Source organism: Tasmannia lanceolata, unplaced genomic scaffold, assembly GCF_043159265.1.
Source record: "Tasmannia lanceolata isolate RefF3 unplaced genomic scaffold, GAP_Taslan_0.1 ptg000004l, whole genome shotgun sequence".
NCBI classification, from domain to species: domain Eukaryota; kingdom Viridiplantae; phylum Streptophyta; class Magnoliopsida; order Canellales; family Winteraceae; genus Tasmannia; species Tasmannia lanceolata.
Window position 1 is genome coordinate 4,401,311 of NW_027518681.1, and position 19,641 is coordinate 4,420,951.

At 39.2% G+C, this 19,641-nt stretch overlaps 1 protein-coding gene across 1 annotated transcript in view; it reads right to left on the minus strand.

Moving 5' to 3' along the window:
- The window catches only part of LOC143876082 (uncharacterized), a 41,253-nt gene extending 22,435 nt beyond the window's left edge, over window positions 1-18,818 (minus strand). Inside the window, exons 1-5 of the mRNA XM_077377704.1 lie at window positions 18,668-18,818; window positions 17,592-17,909; window positions 9,415-9,543; window positions 2,452-2,603; window positions 2,214-2,307 (exon numbers count right to left, since the gene is read on the minus strand). Of these exons, the coding sequence (XP_077233819.1) occupies window positions 2,214-2,307; window positions 2,452-2,603; window positions 9,415-9,543; window positions 17,592-17,826 (610 nt within the window). The 5' untranslated portion in view covers window positions 17,827-17,909; window positions 18,668-18,818. The remainder of the gene's footprint in view (window positions 1-2,213; window positions 2,308-2,451; window positions 2,604-9,414; window positions 9,544-17,591; window positions 17,910-18,667) is intronic.
- Window positions 18,819-19,641: the final 823 nt, after the last annotated feature.

Below are 19,641 nucleotides of genomic sequence, written 5' to 3' on the forward strand. Positions count from 1 at the left end.
CTAAATTTATGTCAGCCCATTCCACTAAAAATTTAGCCAAATCTCCACCACCATCGTAAACCATTCACTTCTCAAGGATGCCACTAATACCTTCTTACCATATGGTGCCTTGATAAGGAAAGAGTCATTCGCCATTAAAGGTGTTGTCAATACCCAAGTTCTTGGGTAGCTCGATCTTATCAGCATTGTCATTGATTTGCTTCACACCTTGCATGGACTCATGCGACGATCTGCCAACTTAGGATGTGTGCTCCTAAGTCCTAAACTTCACTATAACCATGTTGCTTTCTTCGAATAATTGTCGTTGACGATGAACATCTGCTTTGGCCTTACATGTTGCAGTAATGTCTTTGATCTTTTTACGGACTTCCTCATGCAACTTCTTTCATGTGTAGACCATTTATTCCGCTATTTCACTTGCATTCTTCGAATTAGGCAAAGGAATCGAGCCGTAATAATGACTTGGCTGCCTTGGATACACAATCTTACATGGGCTCGTTCCAGTAGTGCAACTTGTTGTGGGCTAATTCCCATCAATAAGACTTCTTAGAAAATTACCCACTCGGGTTCACCACCTCTGTTTGATTTTCAGTTTGTGGATGGTAAGCACTACTATATTGAAGTCGAAATTCCAATCCCTACACCAAAGTCCTCCAAAAGTACGAGAAACTTTCGGTCACAATCAGAGGTAATGGATTTTGGCACTTCATGCACAGGCACGGCCTCTTAGAAGTAAAGATTTGCCACATTAGTTGCATATAGAGATTTTAAACAAGCAATAAAGTGTGACAACTTGGAAAATGGATCAACAATCACAACAATAGAGTCTATGCCTCATTGGGTTTGTTGCAAATCCAACACAAAATCCATGTCTTCTCATAGCACTTTAGGTACAGGCAATGGTGTATACAACCCAATCTCTTGATATTATCCCTTTGTAATTTGGCATATCTGGCACACATCCACTATCCTTGAACCGTCTTGTCAAAGTCTAAGCCAACAGCATTTGTTGGCAATCATGTAATAGGCCATATCTCTTCCAAAAAATGACCTCCCAAACCACCACCAGGCACCCCAGAGATGATCATTACCTTCTTTATAATGTCATGGATGAAAAAAGACCTATAGTTTTATTTTCAATTCAAAATCGTTTAGCCATTCAAAAAAAAATCCAAATTGTTTAGTATTATAATATTTATGTAAATTGCTTTATTCAGGTTTAATAATTAGCTTTTTTCAAATATAATGTTGAATTATTGATTTTGGATGGCTTTTTCATGAAGTATTATTAATAAAAAAATTCCATAAATCTCACTTTTAGTCTGAGTTTTATCTACTCCATTCTTTCAGATTTGTCAAAAATGGAAAAAAAGGAAACATAGAAGAAATATAACTCATGCCTACCCCTTTTCCCAAAATTGGTCCTAGTTCCATCCACATAGATGCCTCTCAATTATTGTCTGATGCATGAGGTCAGAATCATGTTGATGAAATAATTTCAAACAATCTTAAATGCCACTTACATCAGATAATTATTGAATTTGTTGACTAATCTACTGATCTAAAAATACTAATCGTCTATAACCAAAAACCGAGCTCAAAAAATGACCAGTCTATTATGCAAAACCATCAAGTGTGTGTGTGTGTGTGTGTGTGTGTGTGTATATATATATATATATATATATATATATATATATATATATAGAGAGAGAGAGAGAGAGAGAAAACATTTCCTACACACTTGTGTAGGTAAGTTACCTACACACTAGCTTAAAATACAGTGGGGGCCCACATTGTTTGGGTGATCCAAACCATTCATTTGAATGGTCCTCACATAGATAGGGTGTCCACAAAAAATCAGATCCATAGGATCATCCCAACCATTCAAACTATGGAGGCAAAAAATGGACTAATTTGTGAAGGTTTATACACGTCCATTTTACCTCCACAAATCGTAGGGTTGGGATGATCCTATGGATCTGATTTTTTGTGGACACCCTATCTATGTGAGGACCATTCAAATGAATGGTTTGGATCACCCAAACAATGTGGGCCCCCACTGTATTTTAAGCTAGTGTGTAGGTAACTTACCTACACAAGTAAGTTAATATGAGGAATGATGTACACAAAACCATCTAGCATATTAATATGAGGAATAAGTCACAATCAAGATCATATGAATTAGAGTATCAGAAACACTTTCCATGGCATACCAAAGTCAAGGGCGCCTGCACGGGCACATGCCTCGGCAACTCTTAAACATAGTTGGCAATTGAAATTTGCATGGATACGAAGGTTTGATAGCCTCTGCGGCCAACACAAAGTTCAAACTGTCAAGTATCACTGACTGGTTCTAAATGAAAGCAAAACTCAAGTTGCATATGTCAAAACAAGAAAAGAAAGAACATGGAGAAAGAAGTAGAATTATTAAGCAGTCAGAATATAACTAACAAATCTTCGGAGATTCTGCAATATTTGAAACAGAAGCTTAATGTCCTCTCGGTTTGCACAATTTTCGAGTAGTGACCATAACCAAGCATTTGGAGGCATGGTTTCAGCTTCAACAGATTTAAGCATCTTAAGGTATAGCTCCTTTACAGCCTCTGCAGTCAATATCAGGAAGGGATGTTACCAATATAACTCCAAGAACTCTAATTAATTATTTACTAATGAGTTGCAAGCAAAGAATAAGAAAAAAGTCAAAATATCAACAAAATAATTGTGACCTATTACAGCCACCAATAGAACCCCAAGAACTCTAATTAATTATTTGCTAATGACATGCGAGCAAAGAATAAGAAACAAACTCAACATATCAACAAAATCATTGTGACCTATTACAGTACTGCATGAAAATGATGCATCTCCTAGAAGTACCAACTCAAATTGCCAACAGTAATGCTTTAACCGGTCATGCAATTAATGTGTAAATTACAAGAGAGTTCAAAGGGTGATGCAATCCAAGTGGTCCGAACGCCACAAAAAAACCCGGCCACAGATCCCTGAAGACATACAGCTGCATCAAGAAAAAGGAGACCCAGTAAGGACCAAGGAATTTCGGCTTTGGTTTCGGTTTCGGTTGGTACGAAAATGGAAACATTTCAATTTCAGTGGAAAGCTTGTAAAATCATGGAAACATATGCAATTGATGAAATTTTTAATCTTTTAAAAGGGAAGATGATGTTTTCACACACCCCCGCCCCCCGGTAGTACGCATTCTCCCCCCTTATAACGTGAACAGTGGGCAACTTTAACACTTTTTGACGTCAAATCACGTTAAAAGGGGGGCGAATGCGTACGGCAGGGGGGTGAAAATAAAATCGCCCATTAGAAAACACATGCAAATGATGAAATTTTAAGATGAAACTTTGGGAAATGCTAGAATAAGGACAAATACGTACTTAGAAACCATCACATAAGCAACAAAACCACCCATAATGGCTTAATCACATCGAACACCTAGTTACATGCGTTGTTGCTCATTTCTAGAAAAGTAAAGTCGATAAAGAAGTACAATGTAATGAAGTATAAGAAAATACAATGACCAGTCTCCTCTCTAAGAACCCTAACTCTCTGTCAATACCACATAGAGTTACGAGATATTATTGGTCTCATGCCGATCTGACATCCCATACATAAGATACGGTTACTTTGTTGTGCATTATCAATGATGTTGCCTACCAAATATCATTATCTGCATTATCAATGTTGTTCCATACCAAATATCATTCTCTGCATTAATGAAATGCAAATAATATCTTTCTGTTGTTTTATTGTTTTGACCATTTCGATCGAATTTAAGGAATTTCGGTCAAAATTTCAGGGAAATATTGACGTGAAAGGAAAATCATGTAGGTTTCATTTCAGTGGGGATAGAAATGGAAATATTTTGGTCGCTTCGAGGAAATTTCAGGGAAATTTAAAACCATGCGATGGACTTACTATTGAACTTATCATGACCATAGTTAGCAAAACTCCGTTTTAAACTGCGTTTTTTCAAAAAAAAAACATGTTTTAATGGTTTGCCGTTTCAAACTTTTACTTTTTTTTGAGGAAAACATTTTAAACAAGTTTAAAACACCTTTGGAACGTATTATTTTTATAAACTAATACCATATTAAACTCGAATTTTTCCCGTTCTGTTTTTTTGCCGTATCACGTTTTGCTAACTTTGATCATGACGGAATGCTGATGTTATAGCCCACCATGGGTCGTATGCAAAGAAATTTAAGGAACTGGTCTTTTATTTATTTATTTTGAACGGTTACCAGTCTTTCTTATTTTAGACCGAGTTTGGCTATTTTTAGTGAAATAGTTGGGTTCTGCATGGATTCCTTTGTAGATCTCAGTTTAGGAAAGATGGTTTCGATTTTGGATAAGTTGACTAGTATTTTTGGATTCGTATGTGGTTTATGGGATTTGAATACTAGTATTGGGCTGGGAATGTGATCTGTAAGTTAAACAGAGATTACAATTATGAGTCTCTTAGCTAGTTATAGGAAATATTTTTACTCTTCAAATATTTTTACAATTAGGATTTAGGAGTCTCTTATACTTGGGGAAGGGTATTTTTACTACTCAAATCACTGTCCATAGGGATTGTTTCTGGGTTTTACATCTAGTTGCTATACAAACAGTTATAGGAAATATTTTATTAAATTTACATCACCACCCAAGATTTGAACTCTGGTCAGCTTGGTTAAGATTAAAAATTGCTACCAAGTAACTTACAGGAAATATTTTATTCAAAATATTCTAGGTTTTGGCTTATTTTTATTCTGTTTATCTTGGTTTCTTCTTGGGGCTGCATCAAGTTGGTATTAGGACGGACTTGAGCCCTTATCAATTGGAAGATGCTTCATGTAGAACCCCAAGGACATGGGTTAAACAAGCCAACTTACCTTCCAAAATAAAGTTGGTATTAGGACCTCTAAATCTGTGATTTTTTTGGATTCATCATGGCTGGTCATGAGAGGGAATCCAATCAAGGTGATGTGCCTGAGAATTTGGAGGGTGCAAATATTGCCAACCTTCCACATGCTTTTGTACATATGAATTTTATTAAAGGTCCGTTCCAATCATAGTAAAACTGTCGTAAATCAATTTCCTGAGTAAAACATTTACAGGGTAAACTTTTCCATCATAAAGTTTTCCTTTTATGTTGATCCATTGCACGCAGTAAACAAGATTTAAATCAAATACAACGTTCCAATTACCACCACTTTTACTGCGTAAAAGTCGGAATTCTCTTATCCATCTATTTCTATTACAATTACATCAATGTGTTAGGATCACCTTTTCTAGAAAAATTTTGGGCCGTGGCCTATCCACAATAGGGACCACTTAATGAACGGCCTAGACCATGCTTGTGGGTAGGGACCATAAACAGATTAAATCATACATTCATGCAGGCCCACTTAAACTTGTAGATGTGTACACACATCTAATCTAGAAACCTTCTGAAAGGATGACTCAAGGGGAACTAACTACCACAGGAACTTTGACAAATTGCCCATCTTTAGCAGTTTTAAGCTCAGCATGAGGATAACGGGCAATGAAACCTGTGTAGCTCTCTTTCCCCGACAAGTATTCCAAGTGAAAAGTTTAGCCAACGCCCCAAAAAAAACCACAACAACAATGAGAACAATGGCATTATGGACAGCTCCGACGATGAAACCGCCAGCAATGAATCCCATCACAAACACCAGAAGTACTGCGCTAGCCCGATACGCAGCATTGGGCATAATTCATCCTTACTCCTGAGTGTGATGCACCTCCAAATGATCCAGTCCATGAAGGAGCATTAGCTATAGGTCCAGATCTCCTTGTCATTGAGCTTTCTGTGGGAATATCAAACATTTTCCAAGCTCCCCAGATTTCTTGATATCTCCACCCGTATATGGCATAGCTGTGGGGCTCATGGTTGAAGGCCTCTCCTTTGCCTGCTCAGGCCGCCCTGAAACATAAACGCCATTGCTGAGTTGGTGGGGTGGGAATCTGGAACCCATCAAGCTTAATCAAAAGATCCGGCGAAAATCACTGCCAGTGATGAACTCAACTGTTAAAACTATGAGCCAGGAGCACCAAAATCACAGTGCCTTGATGTGATACTCAAAGACATTCGTAAAAACTGTAGATTTGGGAACATGGCCCATGAAAGGGAGGCGAGAAATGGCCACAAGCTGCGATCGATCTCCATCGCCAAAGAGCATCTTTGACTGGTTTGTCGCCTGCTAAGAGGCGTAGGGTTACCTGGTTGAGAGAGTGGCCGGTTGGTGAGAGACTGGAGATGGTAAACAGTGTCGCGGAAGTCACTTGTCCTCGCAAAGATGAAAGTTGAGAAACGGAAATAGGGTTTGAGAGTCGATCATGCGAGTTTGGAATTTAATTCAGCCCTAATACAGTGAAATTACTTTAAGCTAAAGTCAGCCCCTTTCTGAAATTAATTTCAGGGTTATGGGCGTAAAAAAAAGATCCACTATGCTTGGAACATGTTAAACTTTGCACAAGGGCATAAATCTTTTTTTGACCAAACTTTTACTTCGTTTGGAACATAGCCTAAGAAAAAAAAAACTATACGTGAAGGAAAAATAAGGCAAGGAAAGAACAAAGAAAACAAAAAGTGGCTTGCAGACAGCCACGAATTATTACAGTGAAGACATTCTGTTGGGAAAGTTGCCTTATTTCCCACCACCGTTGTGTGGTGTGGTGGGAAAGGCAGAGGCAAAAATAAGAAAGTAGCCGTTTAGGGATTTTTTAGAAACATAAGTATAGAAGAGAGAGTTTGTTCTCCTGTGTGGTGAGTGGAAAAGAGGCTTGATGTGTCGGCTGCCAAGAGGAGGAAAGAGAGAGAAAGAGAATGAGGAAAGGAGAAATTGGGAAGGAGAAAGTGGGTTTTTTCTTGGGCTCCTCTTTTGGGTTTCTTCTTGGGTTTCTCTTGGGGTTTCTCTTGTGGGTTTCTCTTGGATTACTCTCTTCCACGGTCTTGGGTTGAGAAGCAAGGAAAGGGTTGCGGGTTTTGGGTTTGGGTCTAATCCATTGTAATCCTTGTATATTGATTTTCTCATACTGGAAGATCGTGTTTCTCGCCCGTGGAGTAGGCTTTGCCGAACCACGTAAAATCTTGGTGTTTATCTTGTGCCTTGTTTATTACTTTTATCTTTTCCGTTTAATTGTGCACGATCGGATTAATTTGCCCGGCAATTTTCTCAACACATTCCATGGTAGACCATTAACTCGAAAATAGTGAAAAGAAAAGGGTTTTGGGTTGCTAGTGCAGGAGCTATCTATGGAATCATTTCTAATCTAGCTCTAATACCAGACTGATGTAGGATGGGAAAGAAAATGAAGTATGCCGATTTTATAACAGCAAGGTAATCAAGGGTAATGGGTAAAGGCATCTGGATCTATTAGGATGGGCTTCGGGTAATAAATGGGCAGATTGAACTTATTGAAGGCAATGTAGGCTGATGGCTTTGGTTGCAGGAAAAGGCTATGGACTGTTATCAATTTGGGGATGGTGATCATAGTTGAACGCTTATGAAAATAAAGAAAATAATGAAGGAGAGAAGACAAAGAAGATAGGAAACAAAATGTTTAAGGAAAGAAAATTACATAGAATTACACCAAGGGCGTCCTGGGCATCACACCATAGGATCTAAGGCATCAATCCTTAGGCACCCAAAGACATCACATCGATGGTCTCATCTAGATCTATGGACGTCACATCCATGACTGCAAAGTGTAAGCAAACAAGCATAACAATTTTCTCTAATCAAATCATCATTCCCAGCTTACCTACCCAAAAAAAAATTCTATTCTTAGACTTTCTAATTAAACCACTAACTCTCCCAATTAAAAAAAGAAAGATCCTACTTAAAACCAGGACTCTATTATCTCTTTCTAAAACAATATTGATTGAAATCAGAAAGTAACCTAAGACCGTTATCACTTGCTAAAAGACAAGCAACTCAATTTAGAAACGTTGACCAAACTCTAAAAGCAGACTTAAATGAAAAACCCGATAGAACCATAGTTTACCACAAAGTAAGTCCCATTAAACCTCACAAAAACGCCAAAGGGATTTAAATTCCTACATGTACCCATTTAACCATGTCAATTGTCCAAATGACCAAAATACCCTTCATGGCAATTTTTTGGGCTCAATTCTTGATGGCCCCACTTCCATCTAAATATTTCTGAAGCTTCCAAGGATGATTTACTTGATTATCTTTGGTCGAGCACGGTCCCCATCAGTTGCATTTTGCATTTTACACAACATAGAAGTCACGTGTTTGTCGATACCATGTTGTAGCAATCTAAGTCACAAATAGCGTTTTCGAAAATTTTTAGGCGGGGGAAAATCTCGGGATACATTAAATTTTATTATTATTCTCAGGTTTATATCAGGAAAATGATAAAATAAAATTAGTCAAAACGTATAATTTAAGTAAGTAATTTAAAATAAAAATATCATAAAAATAACCCAATACAATCGTGATATTTTCAAGGTAAATGGTAAAAATGAAAATGTCACTATTTTTTTAAATCTCGGGATTATTTCGGGATTTTGTCGTTTTATCAAAATGTGGCGATAAAATCACGGTATTTTGAATATGTTGGATATATTTATGCCATAGGTATCAATACTCTATTGGCTAATATAGGCCAATATGGCCCCATATCGAAATGATACAGAATGATTTTTGGAAAATCCTGATATAGGCTCCACTTCATGTTAGATGCTTCAAAAATTCGATATGAATCTCTCAATATGAGAGAACGTGAAATATTTAGAACCATAATTCTAGGTTCGTGGAAGACTGCTAATTGTCGATAGGAACCAATACCCTGAGTCAATCATTGACTCCCCTCAGTAAGCTTAATTTTGGCCCTCTTGAGTCAGTAAAAAAGTCCTTTCAGCGAGTCGAATCGGTTTTACCTCGGGCCAGGTTGTAAGTTTTTAAACATTCTGAAATGTCCTAATTTACATGGAAGGGAAGTTAATGAGCCGGCAAAAAATTTAATGAAAGAGGTTTATCCAGATTAGATCTGAGGATTGGGGGCAAATTCTACCACTATATACAAGCCTTTGACATCATCAAGCAATTAGGTTGATGCCCCAGGTGTTTTTTTTCTCTTTTATTACCTTTTTCATTGCTTTGAGAAAAAATACATCTTTGTACAAACCAATGTAAAAAAATGTTAAATAATTGTGATGAAAACTGTTTAAATTGTTGAAAACTATTCCAGAAAAGAATATGCCAATCATTTTTTATGGTATGCTACAAAATATGTTTGGAAGCAATTGGATCCATCAAATGGTTCCTATAAGGATAAAGTTAGGGACATGAAACTCGAAAATATAAGAGCATAAACAAGAAAATAAACTGAAAAAATGAATAAAAAAGCAACCTGTAGGACCTCCATCTGCTTTATTTGCTTCAGAAGTTAAACAAGCCTTTGTCATCGTCAAGCAAATAGGTTGATGCCCCAGGTGTTGGAAACTGACAGTAGAAGGTATGCGAACACCGTGAATAGTCTCTGGAATATATAAGAAAGAAAACACGCACGAGTTTAGTCAGCAACAAGTTGAATGAGGTTCAAAGGAATCAAGCATGTTCCTTAACCAAGTTCTCAATGTATAATTTGTTTTTTAAGCAAAAGTTAATGTAAAATTTGCCTCAGCCTTTTTTTTTTTTGAAAGATAAGCAAATACTTCCGGAGTTCATCCTATCCATTACATAAATTTCATGACCTATGTCCAAATAACATTAAATTGCCAATGGATTAAGTTTTGTTGAAAAATGTTATCAATTTGATCAGAAATAAGCAGCTGAGAAGGCCAGAAGAGTTCAGTTTCATTCCGACAGTTTATAAAATATATGGTCAAATAAGTGACAAGAGTCCAAACAATTAGGTAATAAAAAAACTGAATTGCAAAGATCACCACTTGGGGGGTAACTTCTCTGTTATGCCTTTTGATTGAGGCAAGTTGTTAGCATGGTTTTAAATCTCGACCGAAATCAGAAATTCAGATAACAGTCAAGACCGAAACCGAAATTTCCGAAATTTACCAAATTTCAGCCGAAATATCGATAAAATGTTCTTTTTTGTTTTTTTACCAAATTTCTTTCAGATGAAATTACCGAAATTTCGTCCCAAAAAACTGAAATTTTGTATCTTTTTACCTAATTTCAGCCAAAATTTTGGTATTTCAGCCGAAATTTCAGTTTCAGCTGAGTCCCAAAACCGAAACCGAAATTTAAAACCATGGTTGTAAGTATACAATGCAAATTAAATGGGTGTAAATGTACTCCATAACCCAGATCTCTCATTAATCATTATACTAGAACTAATAAAAAAACAAAAGTGGTCATGCACCTTGTCATTGCTCGTGGCTCAGTACTCAATAAGAAATCTTTACCCAAGTAATGTGTAAAGGAGAGAGAGAGAGAGAGAGAGAGAGAGAGAGAGAGAGAGAGGGAGGGAGGGAGGGAGAGAGACTTGTGCATGGTGAGAAGGGAGTGAACTCGTATTCCATAATAATTAGGGATTTGCTAGGGACCATCGCAGAAGGCATTTTGCGGAACGGCTGTTGCATGAGCGAGCAGCCACCTCAGATAAATTAAAGGAATAAGACGAAAAGTGAGCCCAGCCACCTTAGATAAATTAAAGGAATAAGATGAAAAGTGAGCATATGTGGCTGCTCTCTCATGCAACAGCCGTTCCGCGAAATGCATTATGCGATGGTCCCTAGCAAATCCCTAATAATTATAATGAAATAAATACAAAGTAACTTAAATACTACCAACGAACAAAAGACAATATTACCAATAATGTAGGGCAGTACTATACATGCGACTATTTCTAACATTCCCTCTCAACCTTACATGTTTCCTTAACATTAGCTTGTGAACCCAACAAGGTTTTAAATTTCGGTTTCAATCGCCACAGAAATGGGAAAATTCGGGAAATACTAGAATAAGCACAAATACACAATTAGAAATCATTATATAAGCAAGACGGCCATCTATAATGGTTTAAAAAACATCGACCACCTAGTGACATACACTGTCATGCATTTCTGATAATATGGTACATACCAAATTTCATATGTAATTCATATAAATATTTATACATGATACATGGAGTTGATAATAACCAAGACTATCTAGATACCCTACATCACGCCATCGGTTGACATGGAGTTAACAATAACCAATTTGATCTTATCCGGCCCTTCTTTAGCCAGTTCATCCACTTGTTCGTTAATAGGCCTCAACATATGCTGAAAGTTCGGATTTACTTTAGAACAGTTATCAATAATTTCAGTAATAACTTCTGCTAGTTTCCACGGACCCACTATTTTTTAGGCGCCCAAGCAATGACATTTGTAGAATCACCTTCAATGATAGGGCTCTAGATTAAAACTTTAAAGAATTTAATTCCTAGTTATTTTTTTGCTTATTGCTTATAAAAATGTATTGCAAAAAGGGTGTGAACTTCTTATTTGGAAAAAGGGGAGAGGTGGGTTAGTTTTAATTTAAGGAGACTTGCACAAGGTTCATTTCTTGAATTTAACATCCCAAAATTCTCTCACCAACACCCACTGAATTATCATGCCACATATCTTCACAGCTAGTTTTCTTGCGGATATCATACTATCTCCAAATTTAGTGGGGGTATATCATTCGTTGTACTATATATATATATATATATAGAGAGAGAGAGAGAGACACACACACACACACACATTAGTGAGGAGGAAACCTATGATTCTCTCCCACTCATGTTCTTCCTATTTAGATTCTCCAGATAACATGGTATCAGAGCCTTAGGGTTTCGATGCCCTAAGGACCATTCTTGGAAGCCGCAACCCCCACCCACCCTCCTCAACTCCCACGCACCCTCTCTTGCATTGCCGCAACCCCCACCCACCCTTTCCTGAATTGCCGCAACCCCTAACCCTAAATCCCTCAACCCCTATTCCCCCTCATCCATTGCCGCAAACCCCACCCCTCCTCTCTTGCACTACCGCAACCCCCACCACTCCCTTCTTTCATTACCGCAACCCCCACCCCTCATCTATTGCGGCAAACCACACCCCTCCTTTCTTGCACTACCGCAACCCCCACTCCTCCCTTCTTGCATTGCTGCACCCCTACCCCCCCACCCCCCCACCCCCCCAGCCCATTCTCCCACATCTATCACCGTAACCCAAAAACACATCCCCATATCCCCTATCCTCCTCCCTCCATTACACAACTCCTCCCTTCACCCTAACCCTCTATTCCCCAAAACCCAATCCATAACCATCGCCACTTGAAGTAACCCAAACTAGCAAACTCCCTATCCTCCTCTATTCCCCTAACCCTAACCCTTTCGCATATCCCCATACCCAATCCCTAACTCTAACCCTAATTCTTTCTCTTCGATGACCTAAATCCTCTAACCCCTCCTTGTGTTTGGCGGCTCCGGATGATTATGCCTGCTGATTTTACAATGTTATTTATGGTGGTGGTGCTTGTCAGGTTCTGTTCATGCCCCGGAGTCATGTGGTGATGTGTGAGATAGCGTTCCGTTCTTTGTCGTTGTTTTCTTTCTTGTTGTTGGTGGCATCTTCGGCTTCTGATTGTTGTTGATTTCTTAGCTGTTCATGTAGTGGTTTGATTTATCACTAGCATTATGGCTCTCCCTCCGAGTTCCTCTTCTACGAGTTCGGATGTTCCTAACCTTCAGATGACCTCTATTAAGATGGATGGGTCGAATTACCCACCTTGGCATACGGTGGTTTGAGACTTATTTGCTTGCTCGGGGTTGAGTCGAGTTTATATAAAATGATCCCCCCTTCCTAATGATAAATCCTTTGCTAAGTGGCGCAAGGAAGATGATGTGATTCGAACTCTGTGAAATACTATAGAGACAAAAGTGGATGGCCCAATGATGTATCTTAAGTCCTCTTGAGACATTGGCAGCGAGCTGAGACTTTGTTTTCTGGTTGAACAACATCACCCGTATTTGTGATATTTCCTCTGAGTGGATGGGTTTCCAGCATGGAGACAAGCCGGTATCAGATTTCTACTATCAATATGTAGCCCTTCGTGAGCAGCTTAACCTTTACATGCCATTCACTGTGGATCCTACTGTTCTTGACGAGCGTCAAGAGGACTTACGCGTTGTCAAGTTTCTTGATGCCTTAGGCTCTGATTTTCTGCCGATTCGGCAACAAATTGTTGGCTCCTGGACCCTTCCCTCTCTTGATGACGTGTTCTCACGCGTACAGTGCTCTTTGAGGGTTGTTGGGCCCAGTGACCCGGCTATTGATAGTCCTGCTCTTGCGACGTATGTTGGGGGTGATCGTAGTGGTCGTGGGGGTGGCCAGTTTGGTCGTGGTCGAGGCCATCGAGGCCGTGGTAGTGGTGGTGATCGTGATTCAGGGAGAGGTCATGGCTCTGGTGGTCGCAACTCTCGCTATTGTACTCATTATCGCTTGGAGGGCCATACTATTGATTACGGTTACGATTTACATCCGGAGCTTCGTAACTCCCGTTCAGCTCACCATGTTTCTGCTAGTATTCCTGAGGTGTCCTCCCCATCTCCTTCTGGTCTTGTTGCACAGGACGATTCTCTACTTGTCTCACGTGACGAGAATGATGAGCTCTTGCGCCTGCGAGATAAAGGCAAGCAGCCCACTACAACATTTGCCGAGCAAGGTAGTCAGCCTTCTTGTTTTCTTTCTAGCTCCGACTCTTAGCTCATAGATTCAGGAGCATCTAATCATATGGCTGGTAATTCTGCTTCCCTTAGCTCTCCTTTCAATCGTTTTCCTCTACTTCCCATAATGTTACTTTGGTTGATGGGACAACTACACCCGTCTCTGATGTCAGTGTTGTCTCTCCTCATTCCAGTCTTACATTATCATCTGTTCTTTGTGTTTCTAAGTTTATATTTAATTTACTTTCTGTTAGTTAACAAAGCATCTAAATAGTTCTGTCTTTCTTTCCTTCTTATTGTGTTTTCTTTCCTTCTTATTGTGTTTTCTAGGCTCTGAAGGCTAGGAGGAAGATTGGTTTGGAACGAGAAGTGGATGGCCTCTATTACCTTGATTGTGGTACCACTTGTGCAGCATTGCGTAGCTCAATCGACTCATTTCAGTGGCACTGTCGTCTTGGGCATCCATCACTTCAAAAGATTCGAATGTCTTCTTTTATTTCTAGGCCTGTTAGTTCTTTTCAGTGCGAGCCCTGTGAACTTGAAAAACACTATCGAATGTCGTTTCCTTCTAGAGTCTTTAATCGTGTTTCCAGACCTTTTGAGTTGGTATATTCTAATGTATGGGGTCTTTCACGGACTGTCTTTATTTGGTTACAGATACTTTATTGTCTTTGTGGATGATTTTTCCAGGATGACATAGTTGTTTCTTCTTAAAGATAGCTCGAGAGTATTTGCTACATTTCGTAGATTTTATGCTGAGACTATCACCCAATATCATTGCACTCTTAAATGTCTACGCATTGATAATGCATGTGAATACTTTTCTGTTTGTAATGGTTTTCAGGATTTTTTTACTGGCCATGGTATTTTGCATCAGTCCTCTTGTGCCTACACCTCTCAACAAAATGGTGTAACTGAGAGGAAACTTCGGTATCTCTTAGATATGGCTCGAACTCTTATATTCCAAATGAGGGTTCCTAAGATTTATTGGGGCAATGTTGTCCTCACCTCATGTTTCCTAGCAAATCGCCTTTTGTTGTCTACTTGCCCGGTCAGTCTCCATTTTTTGTTCTACATCCCACTAGTGACCCATTCCCATTACTTCCACGGGTGTTCAGTTGCGTCTGTTTGGTCCATAACCTGTCTCCTGGTTTGGATAAATTGGATCCTCACGCAAAAAATGTGTCTTGCTTGGGTACTCTCGTACTCAGAAAGGCTATAGGTGCTACGGTCCTCATTTACGCAAGTTGTTCATTTCTGTAGATGTCACCTTCTTTGAGTCTACATCATTCTTTTTATCATCGACAGATGGCGATGTTGATGACACTCGCCTACCCCTTCCTCTTCTGCCTGTGGCTATGGATATGACTTCAGCTCCTACACAGGTGTATCAGCGTGGTCCTAAACAAGTCGTCCACCCTTCTGCATGCGAAACATCATCCTCCCAGCCGAACAGATCCGTACCCACTTCTTAGGTACTTGATAGTACACCATCTCCTGTTCATGTTGATTCTCCAATTGCTTCTCGTACTCGCTCATGTAGTATTGCTCATCCGATTTCTCATTTTGTCTCTTATGATAGTCTCACCCCTATTTTTGTAGTTTTGTGTCTTCGTTGTCTTCTGACAGTTTGCCGAAGAATGTTGCAGAAGCTCTTGCCCATCCAGGTTGGCATGCTACCATGGATATGGAGATGGACGCCCTTCGGACCAATCATACTTGGGGCTTGGTTTCGTTGCCTCTTGGGGCTCAAACAGTTGGGGCAATTGAGCGCCTTAATGCGCATCTTATTGCGAAGGGCTACACTCTGACATTCGGTGTCGACTTTACTGAGACTTTTTCTCATGTTGCCAAAATCCCTTTAGTTCACGGGTTGATATCTTTAGCTGTTAAGCAGGGTTGGCTGTTATATCAGTTCGACATTAAGAATGCCTTCCTCCATGGTGACCTTACTAAGGAGGTATACATGGAGCAACATCCTGGGTATGTTGCTCAGGAGGAGATGCGCTTCTCAGTTTCCCGTCTACGCAAATCTCTTTATGGTCTTAAACAATCTCCTAGAGCATGGTTTGGGAGATTCAATTATGCGCTCTTGCAATTTGGCATGAAACGGTGTGTAGTCGACCACTCAGTTTTTAGCCATCAATCTGATGTTGGATATGTTTTCTTCATAATATATCTCGATGATATTATAGAAGATGAAGATCTTCCCGCAGAGAGAATTTTCCACTAAAGACCTGAGACGTCTAGGGTATTTTCTGGGAATTGAGGTAGCCTATTCTCGCAGTGGCCTCTCATTGTCACAAACGAAATATGTACCGGACATATTAGAGGAAACAGGTTCTCTGGGAGTGAAACATGTTGTTGTCCTTATGGACCCGAATGTAAAGCTTCTTCTAGATCGGGGAGACGTATTAAATGACCCTGGCAGGTACAAGAGGTTGGTTGGAAAGCTAATCTATCTCACGGTCACTCATCCTGACATCTCATTTGCAGTAGGAGTGATCAGCCGGTTCATGAGCTCACCACATACTTCCCATTGGGCAGCTATGATTCAAATTATCAGCTATTTGAAGGGAGCTCCAAGGAGAGGCATGTTGTTCAAGAAGCATGGTCATGAGAGACTAGAAGGGTTTCGTGATGCAAATTGGGCAGGAGCTCCAGCAAATAGAAGATCAACCACTGGGTATTGCACTTTCGTTAGAGGTAACCTGGTGGCATGGCAAAGCAAGAAGCAAAATGTGGTTGCTAGATAAAGTGTAGAGGCCGAATACTGAGCCATGGCACATACAAGTGGAGTCGTGGAGAGCTAATCTGGTTGCATTCTCTTTTATCAGAAATGGGTATTTCACCCTCGTCTCCAGCATAGTTTTATTTTGACAAAAAGGTTGTTGTTCACATAGCTACGAACCCAGTCTTTCATGAGCAACTAAACATATCGAAGTGGACTGTCACTTCATCCGTCAAAGGATTCAGAAGGGCGAGATAAGCACAGTGTTTACTCGATCAGCGGATCAGCTAGCTGATATGTTTACCAAGCCATTGAGTTAGGCAAAGTTGAGCGATATTTGTAACAAGCTAGGAATGTATGACATATACATTCCAGCTTGAGGGGGAATGTTGGATGTATTATACCCAAGTGGGAGTATATCAGTCATTTTATTCATATATAAATACATTAGTGGGGAGGAGAAGAAGATAAGATTCTCTCTATCCTACTCACGTTCTCTCCAATTTCGATTCTCCGGATAACAATACCAAAATCCAAAACACTCTTAATTGCAGTGAAGGAATCATTTCTCCACAATATATACCCCCTAACACAGAATGGAGCCCCTTACCAGCTACCACTCTCCTAACAAATCCTGTCTTTTCAAGAAAGGCGCACACATCGCAAAATTTTACAAGAAGTGCCAAACCCATTCAGCCAATGCACAATAGATAAGAACCTCTCACTCTCTTACATTTTCTAGCATGTGTCCATGCTTGTGAACATACAAAACTGTTGAGTAATATTAATCCCCATATGATCAATTCAAGCTCAAATCGACTCAGTACATCACATTGCCAGGTGAAATATCGCAACTTGGAAAGGGTTTCGACACTTCAGCGCATCAAAATCTTTCATTGAACCACCAAGGAATACTAAAAATAAATTTTATTTTATTTTTATTTTTTTTAAAACCAACATAAGATTCCAAGATATGCTTGATTCATCAAAGGATGTCCATCCCCTCAGCATTTTACGTTTCTAAAAAATAGATTGAATAAAAAAGACCCGACTCATTAAACAAACATAGCATTGATTCATGTTAAAGAGAAAAAAAAAATAGAAAACACAAGGACAAACAACCATGCATTAAAATACATAATACCTGAGGAAAGGAGTGCTTGAAAGGAAAAACTTCTGCGTTGTTGCCATGGCATCAAAGTGGGAAAATCGTCGGGTCTGTCGCCGTGAGGGAAGCCAAATCTGTGTTGTTCCCATGGCATCAAAGTGGAAAAATCATCGGGTCTCTCCACAGGAGGGACGAAAAATCGGTCAAAATGGGTGGAAACCGGAACTCGAAAAACCCAAGAAAGTCGCGGAACATTTGAAGAGATTTGCATCCTCTGCACTTTTTTACTCTCCTTCTATCTCCTGTTTCTCCTGCTTCCCTTCCGCTTTCTCTTTGGATCCGTTCAGTTGGCTTCTACGGAGAGGAAAGGTAAAGAAATGAAATATGTGAGATAGGCGTTCAGTTACTAGGAATCAACCCTATTTAAAATAAACAAAAATATAAGATTACGGCATGGGAAAGTAAGCAAATAAACCAGCTAGCAAGTGTCAGATCTACAAATGTAAAAGTCCTAAAAATCGTCTAAGCTTGTATGTCTGACATAGGGGTGCAAATTGGGTTGGGTCGGATTAAGCTTTTGCTAAAAAAAATGAATTGCAATCAACCTGAACCCGACCTAATTTTATGGTAAAATCTCAACCCAAATTCCCAAAAAACAACCCGAGTTGCACGCCTAGTCTGACAGGCAGAGAAACCATAATGAAACATGAGTGATTCTCATAGCAAGGCAATATGAACTTAATGTGCAAGTATGAACTACTTCAATGTAAATCAAGAAGTTATTCAAAATAACAGCATCCTACATATCCACTGAATTAAAAAGTAGCTAACATGACCTAACAGGCCTCCTTCAATAATAAAGATTGTAATTAAATCAGCGGTAGCTAACATGACCTAACGGAGAACAGTGGCAAAACGAACGATCAAATGGGAACAAAAAAAATAAAAAAATAAAGCCATTCCAAAAAATAAATAAAAAATAAAGTGAAATTAACACAGGGATTTTACACTGCAAGTTCAGAATCGATTAAACAGCGTGGTTTCGAGATTGAAATAAGAAAAATCAGATTATGTTCATGAAATGGAGTTTTGGCATGAGAGAGAGGAAGTACCTGTTGTTGGCCTCCGTGCGAGAAGCTAGGGCAAGATGAGCGAAGAGAGGCGAGGTCGATTTTGAAGGAGAAAAAAATGAGAGGGAAATCAGGAAAAATAGCTGATATATTCGCCCCTTGTCATTAGTACGGTATGGCCTGCACTATAGGATGATCCAAACCGTCCATTAGATGGGCCACAGACTCAATAGGTTGTGCCCCCAAAATCATTTCCATAGGTTCATCCTAACCCTCTGATCTATCGAGGGTTTGCTCCTAACCCTCTAATATCTAGATGGGAGGGTTAGGATCAACCTATGGAAATGATTTTTGGGCACAACCTATTTAGGCTGTTGCCCATCTAATGGACGGATTGGATCATCCTATAATGCGGGCCATACCTTATTTTTAATAAAGTGGGGAATCCCCTCATCAAAATACAGTAGTGCTGATAACATTTCCTAAAAGAAAAGGTTTTCTAGTAACATTTTTTTCTCGGAAAGAAAGCGAATGATAATGGAAGGAAACATGTTTAGCATATATTACGAAGGCTACTAGCAAAATGGGATTTCATTTGGAAGATAAAGACAAATCCAATGCGGTGACACATGTGCAAATTGTCGCTGAATTCCACTTTGATCTTTATTTTCCAAACGAAATCCCGTTCCGGAGGTGTTTTCCATATATTATAGATAGATAGATAGATTATAGATAGACAATTAGTTAGATAGTTAGATGGATAGATTATAGATAGATAAATTGGAAGAAAGAAGACTAACTAATTTTACATTTTATTTAGGCTACTTATACTAAGACTACTGTGTTTTGATACTGAGATGAACACATCTCGTTTTACGTGTTTCAACGAGCTGTTAGAGTGCCTTTTAGGAATTGTATTAGCCTTTAACAGCCTGTTAAAATATGTAAAACAAGGTGGGATCGTCTCATTATCAAAACATTTTCACGAAAATATCAATCGCGTTTATTTATGACAC